The sequence below is a fragment of the Phascolarctos cinereus genome, unplaced genomic scaffold (genome assembly GCF_003287225.1).
Source record: "Phascolarctos cinereus isolate Bilbo 61053 unplaced genomic scaffold, phaCin_HiC Scaffold_1;HRSCAF=81, whole genome shotgun sequence".
Lineage (NCBI taxonomy): Eukaryota > Metazoa > Chordata > Mammalia > Diprotodontia > Phascolarctidae > Phascolarctos > Phascolarctos cinereus.
This window is the reverse complement of record NW_027555514.1, coordinates 49,146,819-49,166,341: the sequence shown is the minus strand read 5'-3', so window position 1 is coordinate 49,166,341 and position 19,523 is coordinate 49,146,819. Positions and strand designations below refer to the sequence as shown.

Below are 19,523 nucleotides of genomic sequence, written 5' to 3'. Positions count from 1 at the left end.
GTTAGGAAAAAGAAAGCATCCAAGTTGGCCCACAGGTTACAATTCTTCTTGGCTAGAAGGATTATGGTGCCATCAAAATCAATTGCAAAATTAGGAGAATGGATTAAGCCTTCAGGGTCCAAATCCATAGATTTAGAGCTGAAATGGATTGTAAAGGTCACATGGTACAACCTCTTCAATTTTAAATTGAGCAAGAGGCCCAGAGAGTTCTCATGAAAGCTACCCAAGGTCACCCAAGTACTAAGTAAAAAAATCCAAGATTTGCACCTGGGACCTTTCATTTCAAATTCACTGTTCAGAAAGTTCAAACCCTCCCTCTGACACCCCCTAGTTTTGTGATCATGGGCAATGATCTTACCAATCGGAGCCTATTTTCCCATCTTTAAGATGGAGATAACTATACCTGTAGTACTGATCTCATAGGGATAGTGTGAAGACTATATGAGGTGATGTGTGCAAAGTATTTTTAAAACCTTAAAGCAGCATTTGAATATAAGCTGTTCTTAGTGTATTTCTACTCAGAAATTTATAGTACCACTCAAGTATTCTAATTATCATATAAATATTCCAGTTAAGGGGGTGGCAAATAATTCTATTTTATAGTTAGAAAATCTCAGACACAGAGAGGACATTAGGTATCTCTGGTTTTAAACTGGATACACAGAAGTCTGGGCTTAGGCAACAGATGGATCTGTGATTCCTTTAATATTTGATGATGAGTTCCATTTTGGACTCATTGAGTTTGAGTTGTATGAGAAATCACCAGATGTCCAGCAAGGCACGGGGGAAACAGTGCCTTTGAAGCTTTGGGGTGTGGGTGAATTATTTGAATAAAAATGATAATTGAAATCATAAAAGTCAGTTAGATCTCCAGTTCACTGATTTACGAAGTGCCAGAGCCTGCCAAGCACCGTGCTGGGCAATGGAAATGCAAAAAAGAGAAAGAAGTAATCTCTACTCACAGGGAATATGCATCTAAAGGGGAAGACATCAAGTACATATATACATGTATATATAGGATGAGTATAGAGGATAAATACAAATTAATATAAGATAGTTAAATCCAAGAGAGTTTTTCACAGAGGGAAGTAGCAATGGGAAGTTGTCAGGAAAGGCTTTGGGGAATAGATGGTGCCTAAGAGTTCTTTGATGTGGAGCTGGAGAGGGAGTGTATTCCAGGCATATAGGACAGAAAGTACCAAGGCACAGAGATAGAAGATGGAGAGTAAGGAACAGAGAGAAGGTCATCTTGACTGGATGGGGAATAATGGAAATTCAGGAAGGGGAGTGTTCTTCAGCGACCCTCTAGATATAGGTAGGGGTCAGACTGCAAAGGCTTTAAATGATTAATGAAGCAATTTGTATTTAATCCTAGCAGCTTTTGGGAGCCTTTGGAGCTGACTGAGTAGGGGCTTGATATGGATGTAAGGAAAATCACTTCAGCAGTAATGTGTAGGGTGGACTGTAGTGGTGAGTGGCTTGTGGTAGGGAGACCAATTAGGAGGCTGTTGCTGTCATCCAGTCTCAGAAGTGGTCACTATGTGAGACAATAGAAGGGCTTGGATGGAAGAGATGCTTTGGAGGTAGAAAGAGTAAGATTTGACAACTGATTGGATGTGTGGGGTGAGAGAGAATGAGGACTAATGGATAATGTCAAGATTATGAACCTGAGAGTCTAGAAGGATGCTAGAACCTTCAACAGAAATAATGGCTTTTAGAAGATGATAACTTTCAGGAAAAAGATAGTAAGTTCAGTATGTGTACCTCAGGAACCTCAATATTAAAAGAGATAATGATTTTAAAATGCTTAGCCCAGTGCCTGGCATATAGTAAGAGCTACATAAATGTTTTGTTTTTGTTGTTGTTATTATTATTATTACCTCACAACTCCCCAAAAAGAACTCATTATCTTTTCCTCAACCTACCATCCTTCCACTCTTCATAATTTCCCTGTTACTGTAGAGGGCATCATATTCTTCATCATCATTCTGAAAGAAATGATTATTTGTCTCATATTAAATAACCAATTATTGGGGAGATCCAGAGATCTCTGTCTTTGCCCAAAATTTTACCCCACCTAGACCATCTTATCTAGGTGGAGTTGTTGCTCCACGCAATACCTTACAAAGAAAATCTGATCTGGATGAAATCCTGCCCATTGTGTTCCAGTCAGATAGGTCTGAGAGATCAGACTGAAGTCCCCCAGCCCTTCATTGGAATCCACCTCTTATTGTACTATTCATTCTTCTCCTTAATTGTTAACAAATCAGAGCTGATTGCATTTTGTTGGGGGAATACCTACTCTTCCAAGGGCATGTAGGCGTGAAGAAGCCTCCACATTAGGTCTTTGGTATTGGGCAGTGCCACTGACCCCTTTTATGGATTTCCACTAGTAATAACTAGTAAAATGATTAATTATCCAGAAACTAAGTCTCTTGAACTTTTTATGCATCACATCATCCAGGATCACAACCTTGGAGTATTCCTTGATATTTCCCTTGACCTCACTCTATATGTGTACATCTAATATCTTCTCCATATGAGCATGATGTTGCTTTTGAGGAGATGTTGATAGAGGTGATCATAAGCAAATTGTTAATCTGTGCTTGAAACAAAAATTCTTATAGGAGTGGTCGGGTCAAGAGTCATGGCTCATCTTTAAGGAAGACTACTTCAAAGTGTTTACAAATATGCACTGCACTTTATCAATGTAAAAATAATTTTAAGCTTCATTAGTCTGGGTTCCAGAACATTCATGTTATTTTTAAACGAAGAAAACAGTCTTGATTGTAAATTTCTCCCCACTGATTAATTTAACTACTCGGCTATGCATGTACCAATTTCCACTGCAGGCCAGCTCAACTTCATATATTGCAATAGATTTTACAACAGAGTGTCATGAGGTCCTCAGCCAAAACAATTATCCATTTGATTATATATGCATTTAAGCATATCCTTATAAGCCACTTGCTGTGTAAGTGGATGCCTTCAATTGTACTCTTAATGCTACCATCTTTTCTTTATGCCTTTGGCTGCCTAAACAGCAGTACATTTGAAGACACTGTTGTTATTTCCTGTTCTCAAGTTTGCTAAGTCCTTTTATAGTTAGGATTTAATCACATCTCAAATCTTTCAAATAATACTTTCAGAACCCCCCACAAAACACTTCTTTCTCATTTCCAGATGCACTGTAACTACCCCAGGTATGCCATATCATTATATCACTGAGTTTTTCTTTCTGTCTTTATTCATTTATCTTGCTGTTTATTTGTTCTTTCATCTATTTATTCAGTCACTTATTTTCTTATTTGTTCATCCATCCATCCATCTATCTATCTATTTATTTTTGAAGGATCCATCTAGTCTCTGATACACTGGTCTCCATTTTTAAAAAATGTAAAATTATTTCCAAGTTAAAGTTAGCTGGGAGGGCATTGGCCACTGTTGTATTTATAGTAAGTTTTTTTTTTAAAGGAAATAATTAGCCATGGCTTGCCACATTGGTTGGATAGATAGTTTGTGAAACATTTTTCTGATTGGCACTAAGTTGAGAGCAGCCTGAACTCTGAATCCCCCTGCTTTAATGAGCTTTAAACAGCCTCTCGAAAACTCCTTTAATTATTTAGCCATGCTGTGCCAAATCTTACTTCCTTTCTTATGACTGCTTTTGAATAGGAAAAGTGGGATGCTTGTGGTTTGCATGACTTTGCAGTGAGTGTCTGGGGACTCCCCAGAGCTCCAGAGAGGATCTGTGCTGGAATTCTGAAATGTGTCTCATTTAACTTGGTTGGAAACTGTTTTCTTATACATAAGAATAGTTCAGCTGGAACTATTTGCAACATTTTGCTTTTATGTCTATCCTGCTAGAGGGCTGGGGAACTAGGTATCTGAAGCAAGGAAAACAATACTACATAGAACGTTTTGATGCCTCGAATGTCACCGGAAATAGAGGCGCCAACAGCTGTGGTGGGTAAATTTCACCATGTAATGAACTGTTAGTCAAACTCATTTACTCTCAGATCCATTAATGAGTGTAATTTGTTCTCTCTTCTTTTTGGGTTAGAATTACACTATGAGTAAGTGAATTTGACCTATAGTTTATTTATCTTCCTCTTCTTGTACAGGGAGGGAAACATGCCCTGTGAAGGAAGGAACTTCAGAGGGCTTGGGAAATGTAATAGGATAAAAAGTAGTGTGTTATATAGACAAAGTTCCTTATCTACTTTGACTCTTCGTCATCTAAATAAGCTTGTGAAGATTATTAACAATCCTATAATATTCCTATCTTATGATAGTTTTAGAGAAATTAAGTGATTTTCCCATTTCTATTCTTTTAAGATTATGGGGTTCCATGACTCCTAGCCATTTCAATATGAGCTCTTTGAAGGTGGGATCTACGTTTTAGTTTTCCCTTTTTTATCCTCAGTAACTAAATACTTGTTGGCTGACTGATTAATGAATGCTCATTAGATGGAATTGGTACATCAAAAGAATGCTGATGTTTTAAAAAATGGCTTTTTAATTCATGAAACAGTTGGGCACCATCAAAGGTCCAATGCAGTTTCACAAAATCATTCCAAGCTTATCTCTTGCTCCTTTATAATTTTGGGTCAGACTCCTCAGTCTCCTGCAGTTCCTAAGGTACATTACTCGATGTGTTAACTCCATGAACTGCCCATCTGTCTGTGCACTCAGGCCTCCTAATGTCTCCTTATCTTTTGCTCTCTTTGCTGCCCTCAGTGCTGAAACACGACCCTTGTCTAGCAGCAGTTTCAAGAATACATACAATCCGCCGATGTGTATAAATCTGCTGGGTTCCTTTTGTTTTTCTGTTTTCCTGCTTATTACCTTTTGAATTGTTAGCATTTCAGTCAGGGAGTGGCTTAGGGAAATTGAAAGTGAGATAAGTTGTACCATCATCAGCCCTGGTACAAGGTACAGTGGGAGAGAGAATAAAAATGATTAACCTAAATCAGCTTTTTGGGGAGACTTTTGATTCTCCCTGAGTTATGCCATCTCAGTGCTTTGTTAGGTACGGTGAATGTGTTTTTTAACACTGGTAACCACTATATTGTTGCCCACGTCAATATTTTCTCAAGGTTATAGTCAAAGAATCAATAGATTTCATACACACACACACACACACACACACACACACACACATATTTGAGTTGCATTTGAAATAGCTGTGAATAGTAAAATAATATTAATAATGCAAATAATACCTAGCATATGTAGAGTGCTTTAAGGTTTGTGATGCTCTTTACAAATATCATCTCATTTTATCTTCACAACTCTAGGAGGCAGGTGCTGTTATTACACCCCTTCCTTTTACAGATGAAGCAGCTCAGGCAAACAGATGTGGTTACTTGCCCACAGTCATGTAGCCAGTTAGTGTTTGAAACTGGATTTGAACTCAGGATGTGTTAACTCCAGGTCCCATGTTCTGTCTACTGTGCTACTTAGCAAAAGAATTTGACCACCATTTGGGTATAGTATGGGGGTAGCAAGGTGGCACAGAGGATAGAGTGCCAGGGTAATAGAGTATGGATTCATATTCTCACGTGTGATGAACCAGATGGCCTTTGAGAGTCTTTCCAACTCCAAGATTCTGGGATTGAGCAAGTTCATAGGAGCACAGATTTAGAGCTGACAGGAACATTGGGGGCCATCTAGTACAACTCCTTCCATCTTACAGGTGAAGAAGTAAAGCTGAAGAGTTTAAGTGACCTGTTCAAGGCCGCCCAGATAGTAAGTTGGTCAGTAATAATTAGTTTAGTTGTAGATCTACATGTAGGAACATTTTTCATTCAATAATGCATTGTTTTCCCTTTCATTTCCATTTCCATTCTACACATTCACTGTAACTTACTCATACAATATAAAGTAACCACCATGAATGACTTTGTTAGTTTGCAACAGCCAGTTCTTCTTTGGGACATTGTCTCAAAGTATCATCTCCATTTCTTTATGTCACTGCTCTTTGTTACACATCATCATTGCTAATCACACCCTAATAAACAGACATTATAAGAGCTTTGTATTAATCCTTGGATTTCATTAAGAAAGAATTTAATTTACAAGTGTCTTGGCAATAGTCCATCCATTTTTCTTTTATGAAAGTCTGATGGAGATTAGAGTAGGAGGCAATGTCAGACAGAATTACACTGAAGTTTAATTCATTTTCCCAGACTGAAACAGGTTAAATAGACTTGGGGTGACTTCTCCTGTTATTCTAAATAAGCTAAAACAAAGCAAAACAATGTAAGTGGCAAGCCTGTAAAGCTTTGGTTAACCCTACCTATTCTTTCTGACAGAAATATGTACTTGTAATTCAGTGAATAAATGAATGATAGGAAAAAAACCACATTTATTCATTATGTGTAATGCACCATGCTAAGCCCTGTCGATATGAATAGGAACTCTCAAGAAGCTCAAAGTCTAATGGGGCTAACCAGAGTTTCAACTATAAATCGTATGTATATGAGAGGACACATATACACATATATGTGTGCATGTATATATACGGGTTTTTGCGTTCACATGTACACACATAGACATATACATAGAATAGATAAAATAGATGTAATATATAATATAGATATAACTATATATAGACATAAAATAGATATAACTGTATATATATATATAAATATATAAAATCACTCTTTTATTTGGGTGTCTTAGACGGGAATTACTAAAAGGGAAGTGTCATCAGGAAAGTCTTTCAAATATTCTTCAAAAATTAGACCTTGGACAATTGTGTTTGGTTCATACAGTTCGCTTTTCTTCACCCCATTTGAGTGAATACTGCCCCTTCCTAACTGCTAGTTGCCTTTTATTACTTCTCTTACCAAGAGGCAGAGAAAACAAAAGCCTTATTTCTGCCTGCTCCTCAGTGTTACCCTACCTACTGCCTTCTCCTGAGATCTCATAACAAGGTACAAGTGAAGCTGACTATATTAAATTTTCCAGAGTATATTAAATTTCTTTCAGGTATGCTACCTAATTTCCTTTATATACTTTGGACATAATTTCTTTCAGTCGTTTGCGTATGGTCACTTTTTTCCTCCCCCAAATCTGATTTAAGTAATATTATATCAATTTTATTTTATTGTATTGTAATTATATGAATTTTATGCAAAGAAAAAAAAAGAGACAAAAATTATAAGATTTGCTTTGAGAGTTGCTGGATCATGAGATAATCAGGTTTGAGTATGAGCTTTTCAAACTCTGGGATCATTGCTTTAAAAAACCTTTTTTTAACATCATCATCTCACAGTAATCCTTTTCTTTACCACTTTCAGAGAGCCATCCTATATAGCAAATAGTATTTTTTAAAGTAAAAAAAAAAAGAGAAAAAAATAAGCATAGCTGATTGATACATTAAAAAAGTCTGTAAATGGATTGTTTTTCTCCTGGGATTTGTATTTGTATTTCAGCACCATGCCAGGCACGTGGTTAGTACTTAACAACTTTTGGTTGACTTGTAAGTATGTGTATTGTAAGACACAAAGGCTTATCTGAAAAGAATTATCTTTTTGTTTGTCCATTAACTCACCCCTAACTGCCCCCAGTGGATAGCTTTCCAGGCCTTAGAGTCGGGAAGACCTGAGTTCAAATCTGGCCTGAGATTTACTAGCTGTGTGACCTGGCCAAGTCGCTTCACACTGTCTGCCTCAGTTTCCTCATCTGTAAAATGAGCTGGAGAAGAAAATGGCAAAACCACTCCAGCACCTTTGCCAAGAAAACCACAAATGGGGTCATGGAGAGTCAGGCATAATTGAACAACAGCTCCTCCATAGTTTTTCCATCCAAGTCTGCCTCCCCACTGGAACCCATTTTTTTTTACACCTTTACTAAGGAAAGTTTCCAGTTGGGAATTGAGGACTTGAGAATATCTGCTTTTCCTAGAAAAACAATTTTCCAGTATAGACACATATGGTTTTGATGTAGTAGAGTGCTGAACCTGAAGTTGGGAAACCCTGTCTTCAATATTTGCCTCTGCTGGTAGCAATGGTGGAAAATGAGCAGAGGTCATGTGACCTTAGAGTCACCATTTCATCATCCATAAAATGGAGGTGGTGATATACTTGACTTGTTGACCTCTTGGAGTTGCAGTGATGCTCAACTGGGACAATATACATAAAGTTCCTTTCGAATCTTCCAACATTCTATAAATATCAGTTACTTTTATTTTATGGGGGAACTGGACCCAAGAAGACTTGGGGTTCAAATCCCATTTTTAGACACTGGCTATGTGGCTGACAAGTTGCTTAACTTGTCTCCTCTCTTTGCCTCAGTTTCCTTATCTGTAAAATGTGGGGTTAGACTCAGTGGCCACTAAGGCTCTTTCTAGCTCTAAATCTCTGATCCTATCATTTGGAGATAATCAGTGGAGGGAGCTACCAGTGAGGAACTTATCCTGCCAACACAGAGTCTTACTTAGAAAGTTGCCCACGACACTAAAACATTAAGTGACTTGTCCAGGATCCCATAGATTCCTGCCTCTGAAACCATTTTTCTATCCCCTAAGCAACCCTGCCTTCCATTATTATCATTATCATTATATTTTTATTTTAGACATTTTTTTAAAAGTAACATCTTATTCTTGCTCTGCCCAGCCTTCTGTTATCCCTTGCGCCGTATGAATATATAGAATATAGATATTGGTTACTTCCTTCCTCTTTCTCCCCTCCATCTCTCTTTCCCTCTCTCTCTCTCCATCTTTCTCTCCCATCCTCTCTCACTTGGCACTTATATTGTGGTGATACCTTGGTTGTGAAAACATGGGAAAAATTATATATAAAAACACAATATATGTCACATATAAACATGTGTGTATAACATAACAGATACATAAATTCTGAAATATACAATATATACACACAAACACATGGTATATAGACTATATGTAATATATAACACATGTATAATGCAATTAAATGTGCATGTTATGTTTTACATATATACTTTGTTATATGTGATATATGTATATATTTACTACATCCATGTATATGATTCTCTATACATTTCTATATATCTGCATATACATCTATAGTATTTATGTAGCACTTTATATTATTTATAACATTTACTAGTATTTATATAACACTGTAGTATTTATGCAGTATGTTAAGGTTTGCAGAGTACTTTACAGATATTATCTCATTGGATCCTCACAACAGCCCTGGGAGGCAGATGCTATTATTGCCTCCATTTTACAGATGAAGAAACTGAGGCCAACAGAACCTGAAGTGACCAGGTCACATAGCTAGTAAGTGTCAGAGGTCAGATTTAACTGACCTGAATCCAGGCCTAGCTCTGCAGTCACTATCTCACCCAACTGAACCATCTCTATTCACTGACATCTTGTCTGTGTATTAAAAGAAGGCCATGTACCAAGTGAATTTGAAGTCCTCTGTTGCTATGAGATCTCAATTTAGTTGTCACTGAGGTTTCTTTTGGCTTTTGGGAACTTTTGTCCATCTCTTGTGACTCTTACCATTAATTGATCTACTTGAGAGAGAACAATTTTCTTGTAAAGAGGTAAAGGTTCTCAAACTTCTAATTTATCTCAAAGCTGTTTCTGTTCTTTCAATAGAATGTTCTATGAGGAAATGTCTCATTTTGACATTTTCCTTCTATAAAAGCAGTTCAACTCCAATTGCTTTCTATTCATTAATATCTGATTTAATTAAAAAAAGGCTTTTGTTGGAGGACCAAGATTTCAGTATTCAACATTTGGCTGCAAACTTTTTTTTAATCAATTTAATTTATGAATGGTAGTGTGGCACAGTGGAGAGAACTCTAGACTTGGCATCAGGAGACTGCTGTTTGATGCTCAGATCTTACTTGCTGTATAACCCTGAGGTAGTCACTTAAACTCTCTGAGCTGTTTCCCTTTGTTTAAAATGTAGATAATAATACTTGTATTCTGTAGCTCATTTTCTCTATTGTGATTTTGTTTTTTAAAAAGTTTTATTGTGAAAAAGTACTTTGTACACATAAAAGCACTATGTAGCTGTTAATTATAGATATTTCTAGTTGTAGGTTTGTTACTGAGTTAATTCAGTTAATATTTTGGGACCTCAATTTACTTTTTTGTAAAATGACAGATTTTGACTACGTAACCTTAGAAGCCAGCCCAGAAATGATGGGGGACTTGAGTTATATAGACATCTGTTAGAGCTTTTTGTCTGCCAAAAAACAGAACAGCTAATGACTTCTTGACATGCCTTAGTGATAATTTAACTTTCTAAAGTCAGATGAACCAATGAGGGGAAATGCTATTCTGGATCTGAGTCTTTCTAACAGAGAGAAACTGGTTCCTGGGGATGGAAATGGTGGGAACCCTGTGGGGAAGTGATCTCTCCATCCTAGAATTTTTGATAGAGGAGAAGGGGAAATCTGGGCATAGTCTCATGTGCCCCATTGCTTTTGGCAGAGCAGATTTCGAAGAGTTGAAAGGAAACATAGGTAGGATCCCCATGGATTAAAATGCTTCAAGGGAAATTAACCAAGATGGGCAGGAGAGAAAGGAGGAAGAAATGGGGTTTGTCTGGAGACCAGTGTGGGTGCATAGGGAACTCACAAATTAGAAACTAGAAGGAAGGACAGAAATTGAAGAATTCCTTCAAGGACAAAGCTATGCCATTTGACACATTCAGTCCTTTTAGGTAGAACAGTAGTTTTATTTGTTTTGTTATTTGAAAAGTCTATAAAGTCTATATAAAGAATGTTAAAGTTTTTAAAGAATGTTAATAATAAACACATCCTCCCTGGTGTTATTTTCCTTTTTAACCTCTCCCCCATTCCTGCTTGTTTCCCCTTTTATTTTGGTGTATTTCTACACCAAATTATAGGTGTGTACTTAGTGCCTATCCCTCTTTTGCCTTTTCTGATAGGAATGAGGTTAATCTATGACCATTTGCTCCATCTCTTCCTCTATGTTTGTGATTTCTTCTTGTGGAAACTCTTTATGAGAATATATTCTTCCTTTTTATCATTCCTTCTCTTTCTCCTCTTAAAACTCTTAGAATAGAACCAATTCACTTCCAGGGCCTCTGTTTTCAGTATTCAATTACCTTAGTTCCCTTTGAAGACACTCAGTTTTTGAAGGGGTGCTTGTTTCTTCTCCCCTATTAGAACGTTAGCACTGCATCATTATACAGCTTCTTCTGATTGCTCAAATAAATTTATTCTTTCTAGGCTTCTCTTGACTCTTTCATTTCATCTGTTTTCTTAAAGATCTGTTTTTTCCCCTATGTCGTTTTGTTTAATTTTTGCAGTATAAGATATTCTTGGTTTTAAGCCTTTCTTCTGCTCCACAAATCTCAGGTCTTGGAATTTTTACATATCATTATATGGCAGGAGGTAATACTTAAAAGCGCTCAGGAGTTCAGTAGTCAATGAATACTCATTCACCCAGAGAAAAACTAATTAAGAAGAGAGAAAGTCACAATGGTTCTAAGGTTAAGAGAGCAATTTTATAATCAATACAATCATTAATAGCAGCCCAGTGAAGCAGTTGGACTGTGGGTGTTAGCTCCTGATGAGGTGGTATGTGATCAGATTACTGAAGAATCCTGGCTGCAGTCAGAGGGAACTTTTCTGCTCCTTGAAGGAAGATGAGCCAACATGTGAGGCTCAAATGGAAAAACAAATAAAGGAACTTCAGAGTTCATGCTTATGGAACATTTGTAGATAATGGCAAGCTCAACAATATGGCCATCTCTGTAGCTGAGGTAGAATAGGAGACTATATTCATGGGAATTAAATATAATGAAGAATTGAGAAGTTACAGTATTTGAAGAAAAATGTGTGTGTGTGTGTGTGTGTGTGTGTGTGTGTGTGTGTGTGTGTTGATGTCTCTTAGTATGTGGGCAGGAGTTGGTGTGGGCAGACACTGTGAACTAGTCAAGGCACTCACTGAGGAATGGGGGACAGTTTCCTGGGAGTCAATAGATAATGGCTACCAAGATCTGGATTGGGTGATGGATGAATCAATAAAGCATTTCTTAAGAGCTAACTATGTTTCAAGCACTTTGCTAAGTGATGAGGATTCAAGTAGAAAAGTAAAATAGTTCCTGCTTTTAATAAGCTGACATTCTAATGTTGGAGGCAACATATCTGGAAGGTTTCCCAGCTGGAAAGGTCCAGTGGTCCTTAGGGCACAGTGGCAAAGCAAATGGTAATGCCTTTTCTTTAATGCCATTTTCCACTGATGAAATCATGTCAGTTTCTGATATTGAACTCTTTGGCAGTGCCAAGGACTTTAGTGACAAGAATTTTCTTTCTTGTGTCTTCACTAGCTTCGAGTTATTCCCAAGGTTCTTGGGTTCGGGGTCTTTGGCTGGCTCTATCAGGATATGAGGGAGTGTTATGAAGGGAATGGTGGTGATTTGATTTGCCTGGCACAAGTTGGAACTGGCTTGCCTGTCCTGTGAGTGGCAGTCGGTTGAAAATTGGTGGGGGATAGCTGTCCTCTTCTCCACACGAGTTGCTTCTCTGTATGATGATGGAGAGGCCTATGCTGGAATCATAGTCTGAGGGTGCGGGTGTGTGTGTGTGTGTGTGTGTGTGTGTGTGTGGTCAGTCTCAGGGTTCTTGTGTTTATCTGCCTGTTGGATAAATTTGTTGTGGTAAATTTGCATAGCATGAACTCCTCCAAGGAAGACATGTATATTTTTTTCATCACTTTTAATCCTTATCAACTTCAGGGTTATTATGAAGAAAGTGCTTTGTAACTTATCAGTGGTCATTTAAAGATGAACTCTTGGGGTGTTTGAAGCATACACTACTTCCTGTAGGTATTCTAGGTACTAGGAGGAATATTTCCAAGACATATTTCAACACTGAGTTAAAACATTGTATTATTAACCTTGTATTCCTCAGCATTTGATTCACATTGTGTTCTGATCCATTAATGAAACAGTTCTGGACTTCAACCTACTTTCCCAGCTTGACTGCCTTCTTTAAATGCAGACACTTCAGGAACAGTGGGCGTATTCCTTCTAAAATAAAGCAAAAGGTGAGGTTGAATGAAGAGGCAAAAGTACGGACATTATCATCCTAGGGAAAGAGCTGCAAATATATACTTATGTGTATTTATGTGTGTATTTATCTCTTTTTATGAGGGGCAGTGTCAGGGAAATGATGAGATTAGAAGGAGGGGAAAGAAATTAGTGAGAGAATCAAAGTGGTTCTTAGATTTATTTTATTTCTCCTGAGATCCAGAATGGTAAGCTTAAATAGGCTGAGAAAAAAAGTTAGCAGAGGAATGCACTGCATCTCACCTTAAAGTTCATGCTAAAGTAGTTTTTTTTTCTTTAACCTCCTTAGAGCACTTGCTTCTCTATTAATCCTGAGGAACTTATACTGTAGTTCTGGCCATGGAGCAATGCCTAAAGGAGTTTCTTAATGCTGCTTAGTCACTAATCTCAACCCCCACCCCACCCCCAAAAAGAGAAAGATTATATTTATGTTCCAGCTAGGCCATATGAACGGGGGGGGGGGAGAAGGGGGGGAGGGAGGGAGGGAGGAAGAGAGAGAGAGAGGGGGTGGGGCAGAAGAATTGAGTTTCTAGACTATATGAGTCAGTGAGCTCGACTTCCATTCTTAGGGCTATTCTAGAGCAGATCATTAAATAAATAATTCATGACCATGAGTGCAGGGAACAGTGATTACCAAGAACCTCTTTGTTTTATGGTCTCATCGCGACCAACTTTTGTCACACTTCCCATTTTGACCAGGTTACTAAATTGTTGTATTAGGGGAACGCTAGAGATGGTGTGCTTAGATTGTGGCTAAGTATTTAATAACTATTTAATAATTAAGTATTTAATACTATTTTTGTAGAAAAATAGAGAGAGAGAGAGGTAGACTCCCAGGAATACAGTCTGGTAGATTTGGAATTGGTTGAATGGCTGGTATATTCATTAAGGGTTCCACATTCGACTGCACCAGGGATGTGCCCCAGGGACTTGTGCTTGACCCATGCTATTTCACATTTTGTCAGTGTCTTGGATAAAGGCATAGATGGTATGTTGATCAAATTTTCAGATGACACAAAACACAGAGGAATAGCTAGCACTCTGGATGACAAGTCAAGATCCAAAAATATCTCTACAGGCTAGAGCATTGGGCTGACTCTTAAGAAGATGAAACTGAATAGGAATAAATAAGAAGTTTTAGAGTCTGGTTCAAGAAACTCAACTTTACAAGCACAAAATGGGGAAGACATAGACAACAGTTGTGAAAACAGATTTTTTGGGGGGATTTTAATGGACTGCAAGTGCAGTCTACAAGATGAGGTGAGTGTCAAAAACTTGGTGTAATATTGGGAGAAGCATCAATTCTGGGAATAAAGAGGTGATGGTCCCTCTGTACTCTGCCTTGGCTTAATCTTATCTGGAATGTTATGGTCCATTCTGTGCACCATAGTTTAAGAAGGGCTACAGGAAGTCCAGAGGAGGGTAACCATGATGGTGAAGGACTTTTGAGTTCATGTTATATAAGGATCAATTGAAGGACTTAGGGAGGTTTAGCCTAGAGAATAAAAAAGTTTTTAAAATAGTAAACATGAGGAAGAGGTATTAGATGTGTTCTTTATGGTCTTAGAGGGCACAAGGAGTAGTGGTTCGAAGTTGTAGAGGCAAATGTTGACTTACTGTTCAGAAAAAACGTCTTAACAATTATAGCAATGCAAAAGTGGGATGCAAAAATGGAATGAGGTTCAGGGAGGTGGTGCAGTGGATTGAGTGCTGGGCCTGAAGACTCATCTTCATGAGTTGAAATCTCACACAATCACTAGCTGTGTGACCCTGGGCAAGTCACTTTGCCCCGTTTGCCTCAGTTTCCTCATCTGTAAAATGAGCTGGAGAAGGAAATGGCAAATGACTCCAGTGTCTCTGCCAGGAAAACTCCAGGTGAGATCACCAAGAGTGAGACACAATCAAAAAACAACTGAACAACAAAAGTGGAATGAGCTGCCTCTGGAAATACTATTTTTTCCACTCATTGGATGTCTTTAAGGAGAAGTCATATGACCCCTCGTCAGCTGTGTTATGGTAGGAAATCCCTTTGGGGCAGATTGAATAGGGTGTCTGTTGAAGTCCCAAAACTAAAATTTGATAACTATGATTTCATGATTCTGTAACATACTAAGTTTTCTCTTGCACCTGAGAACTTAGTATTCCATCATTATTGGGAAATTCAGGGAAACCTAAATTACTCAGAAGAATTGAGCCCTTGCTGATTGCTCATTGTTTAATTTTTTATTCCTAGCCTAGGAGACTTGTACTTTAAGTGATTTAAAGATATTTATTGAATTGAATTGAATGGAGGTGGGGAATGTTCATAGTTAGAGAGTGGGTGGAGGATCAAGGGAGGGAAGAGGCAAAGAGCTACTGGGGAAGGGGAATTATTTTTGGAACTATTGGTTTGAATTAATCTATAAGCAAATGATCAAAAGTGTGCACAGCTACATTATGGTATGTTTTCCCAACACTGTGATTTCCTTAAGCTTTAAATTTAATTCTAAAAAGAAACATGGACTGACTCAGGAAAGCTGAGATTAGTTCTTGGATTGTGTAAGTGTGAATATTTTAAAAAACTGATGATATGGAAACTCACCCCTCCAGAATGTGTCTTCACATGGCATAACTGAGTCATTGACATTTTCAGTAAGAAAGTACAGGACACCAGAGGGAAGACAGTTGGGACTGTCATGAGAACATGTTTTCATTCTTACTTTTTGCTCTCTTCCAGGGTAAATGGGAAACTTGTGGCCCTGAAGGTGATCCGGCTCCAAGAGGAAGAAGGTACTCCTTTCACAGCAATCCGTGAAGGTAGGCTTTTGTCCTGATTCTTTGTGATTTCACTCTAAGTCGAACCATTTAAAGAAATGGATAATGATGAGTTTTATAATTTTATAAGTAAGCTACTTCTGGGAAAATGAAAACTGGTCATTTAAAAATAAAAAATGCTTTCTAGTATGTGAATTTTCTATAAAGAGAATATACCCATTCCTCTGTATCTAGGCACAGAGAAAGACTTCTGGATGTTGATGGTTACAAGTGGGCTGGTTTTGAATAATTAGAGGTGGTGATGATGTCATTGCAATGTAGCAGGAAGGGAAGAGGTGCTTGTGTGTGTGTGTGTGTGTGTGTGTGTGTGTGTGTGTGTGTGTGTTTCGGAGTGAGAGAGAGAGAGAGAGATTGATTAACCAGCGGGAAGTAATGCTCTGACCTCATTTTGACTTAATGTTTATTTATTTTTTGATTGCTTCAGTATGAAGAAGCCCCCAAAGAGGCTGTATGGTGCCTGGGAAGGGGCAGGGGCTGCTTATTGATGAACATATCAGGGCTTATGGTCTTTGAGCAATCACTATAATAGGTGCCAGACATAAAGAAAAGTAGAATCAGTAATTAAGAGGGAGAAACCACTAAATCAAACTAGCACACCCTAGTCAGTCATTATGTTTCAAGCCCCAGATTCTGCCTCTACTTGCTGAGTGGGTCCACTACAAATTTGTTACCTCATCTGAACTTAGACTTCACTAGTGCATGCCAGATTTCTACCTGCTTGGGGAATTCTAAGACTTCAATCCTGGTTCTTAACTAGAGAATCAAGAAGTGAATCTCCCTTATCTCTTTTGTCGTGTTAAAATATTTCTTAATATCTGGTTTTTAAAAAAAATTATTAATTTATTTTGATTTATCAACAATCACTTCCATAAGCTTTTTTAAAAATTAATTTATTTTGAATTATCAACAATCACTTCCATAAGCTTTTGACTTTTAAATTTTTCTCTCCCTCTCTCCCCACCTCCCCAAGGCAGTGCACAATCTGATATAGGCTATACATATACATTCGTATTAAACATATTTTCATATTAGTGATGTAAGTAAGAATTAGAACTAATAAGAGGAAACACCAGAAAGAGGAAACAAAACACAACAGAAGAAAAGAAAATAGCAAATAGTACGCTTCAATCTGCATTCAAACTCCATAGTTTTTTCTTTGGATGTGGATAGCATTTTCCATTATGAGGCCTTTGGAAATGTCTTAGATAATTGTTTGTTATGCTGAGAAGGGTTAAGTCTGTCAATATTAGTCATCATACAATGTGGCTGTTATTGTGTACAATGTTCTTCTGGTTCTGCTCACTTCACTTCAGCATCAGACCATACAAGTCTTTCCAGGGTTTTCTGAAGTCAGCCTGTTCATCATTTCTTATAGCACAACAGTATTCCATTACATTCATATAACACAATTTGTTCAGCCATTCCCCAATTGATGGGCATTCTCTCAATTTCCAATTCTTTGCCACCACAAAAAGAGATGTGATGAATATTTTTTACATGTGAGTCCTTTTCCCATTTGTATGATCTCTTTGGGATATATAACCCTAGAAGTGCTATTGCTGGGTCAAAGGGTAGGGACATTTTTATAGCCCTTTGGGCATGGTTCCAAGATGCTCTCCAAAATGGTTGGATCATTTCACAACTCCACCAACAATGCATTAAGTGTTCCAATTTTCCCACATCTTCTCCAATATTTATCATTTTCCTGTTTTGTCATATTGGCCAATCTGGTAGGTGTGATGTGGTACCTCAGAGTTGTTTTGATTTGCATTTCTCTAATCAATAGTGATTTAGAGCATTTTTTCATATGACTATGACTATAGATGGCTTTAATTTCTTCATCTGAGAGCTGCCTGTTCATATCCTTTGACCATGTATCAATTGGGAATGACTTGTATTCTTATAAATTTGACTTAATTCTCTATATAGTTTAGAAATGAGGCCTTTTTCAGAGAGACTGATTGTAAAAATTCTTTCCCAATTTTCTTCTTTCCTTCTAATCTTGGTTGCATTGGCTTTGTGCAAAAACTTTTCAATTTAATGTAATCAAAGTTTACATTTTGTAATGTTCTCTATCTCCTGTTTGTCATGGATTTTTCCTTTCTACAGCATCTGAAATGTAAACTATTCCTTGCTCTCCCAGTTTGCTTACAGTATCAGTCTTTATATCTAAATCATTCCATAAGCTTTTGAGTTTAAAATTTTTCTCCCCCTCCTCAAGACAGCATGCAATCTGATATAGGCTTTGTATATACATTCCTATTACTATCTGTTGTTTTTAAGCCTCCTAAATCATCCCCCGTCCCTTTCCACTCCGAGAAGGCCATTTTATCTAACAAAGATTTTTTTAAAGAAGAATAGAAAGAGGAAAAGAAATTGACTACTTATCAATGCATCAAAAATCTGACATTATATGTAATATTTCCCACCTGTAGACTGCCTAACTCAGTAAAGGAATGGGGAAGAATTGTCTTTTCAATGAGCAAAACTAATCCTTGTTTTCCAGTGGGTGAACTGGGTGACTAGACTTTTCCCCAAGAAACATGTGGAGTAGAAAGAGAGTTAAGTGAGGAAGGAAAACACAAATGGAAGTAGCTGGAAAGAAGGAGAATTTCTGGGTTTATTATTCATTCTTGAATGGTTTTCATATACTCTTCCCTTGTCAGACAACTTGTACAATGTTGCACACCCATTTCTGGGTACCACCTTTCACTAATTTTTTTTTGTCTTTTCAAATTTTTTTCATCAATAGAATTTCTCCAAGTCATTTCCTTACCACTTCCCTTCCAAGAGGATCATCATGGGTACTATATTTTAGCAAGGAGACTGACAAGCTCAAGTTTCATTAGAAGGACCTCAAAATCATATCACATGGATCAATAGCTCTGTGAATTTTAAGATCAATTTGGGATCTTGAATTTTAGCCTAGAGAGTAGAAGACTTAGTGGGAACATGTGTGGGTGGGGATTTGTAGTTGTCTTGCATTATTGTGGAGGTTCTCTTTTTTCTGCATGCTCCCAGAGGATAAAACTAGAACCATTGGCAAGAAGTTCTAAGAAATTAGATTTTGATTCAGTATAAGGAAAAGCTTACTACTCAATAGAGATGCATCAAAATTGAATGAACTGCCTCACGAAGTAGTGGATTTCTTGTTTCTATGAGTATTCTATTAAATGCCCAATGGATATGTATTGGGAATAATGTAGACAGAATTCTTGTTTCAAGTAAGGGTTAGACTAGATGGTTTTCGGGGTTCCATCCAACACTAGAATTCACTGTAGGTAGCATATGAAAAGTACTAAGTATTATAAATAATAAGTGATACAATATTAATGGGATTGAGAGATCATAGTGAGTTGGGGTTGCAGAGAATACCCTGGAGAAATGAGACATAAGCTGAGTATTAGGAAAACTATAGGAATTTATATAAATGGATAAGAAGATACAGGGCAGAATATATAGCATGTGTAAAGGTTTCTGGCTGGGAATACAGAAAATGAGTTTTGGAGATAATGATGCCAGATAAGGTGAGACAGACCCAGGCTGTGGATGTAGATTTTGCAGTCATTTATGTATGGATGAGACACCCAGAAGTATAGAGAAGAATAAATCTGCTAAAGTAGTCAGTAGCAAAACCCTTAGTCTCATATCTGT

The 19,523-nt window shown here is 37.5% G+C and overlaps 1 protein-coding gene across 1 annotated transcript in view; it reads left to right on the top strand.

The window, feature by feature from the left end:
• Window positions 1-19,523, top strand: part of CDK14 (cyclin dependent kinase 14) — a 654,255-nt gene that overhangs the window by 217,349 nt on the left and 417,383 nt on the right. The window contains 1 exon segment of the mRNA XM_020987443.2: window positions 15,772-15,851. Coding sequence (XP_020843102.1) covers window positions 15,772-15,851 — 80 coding nt within the window.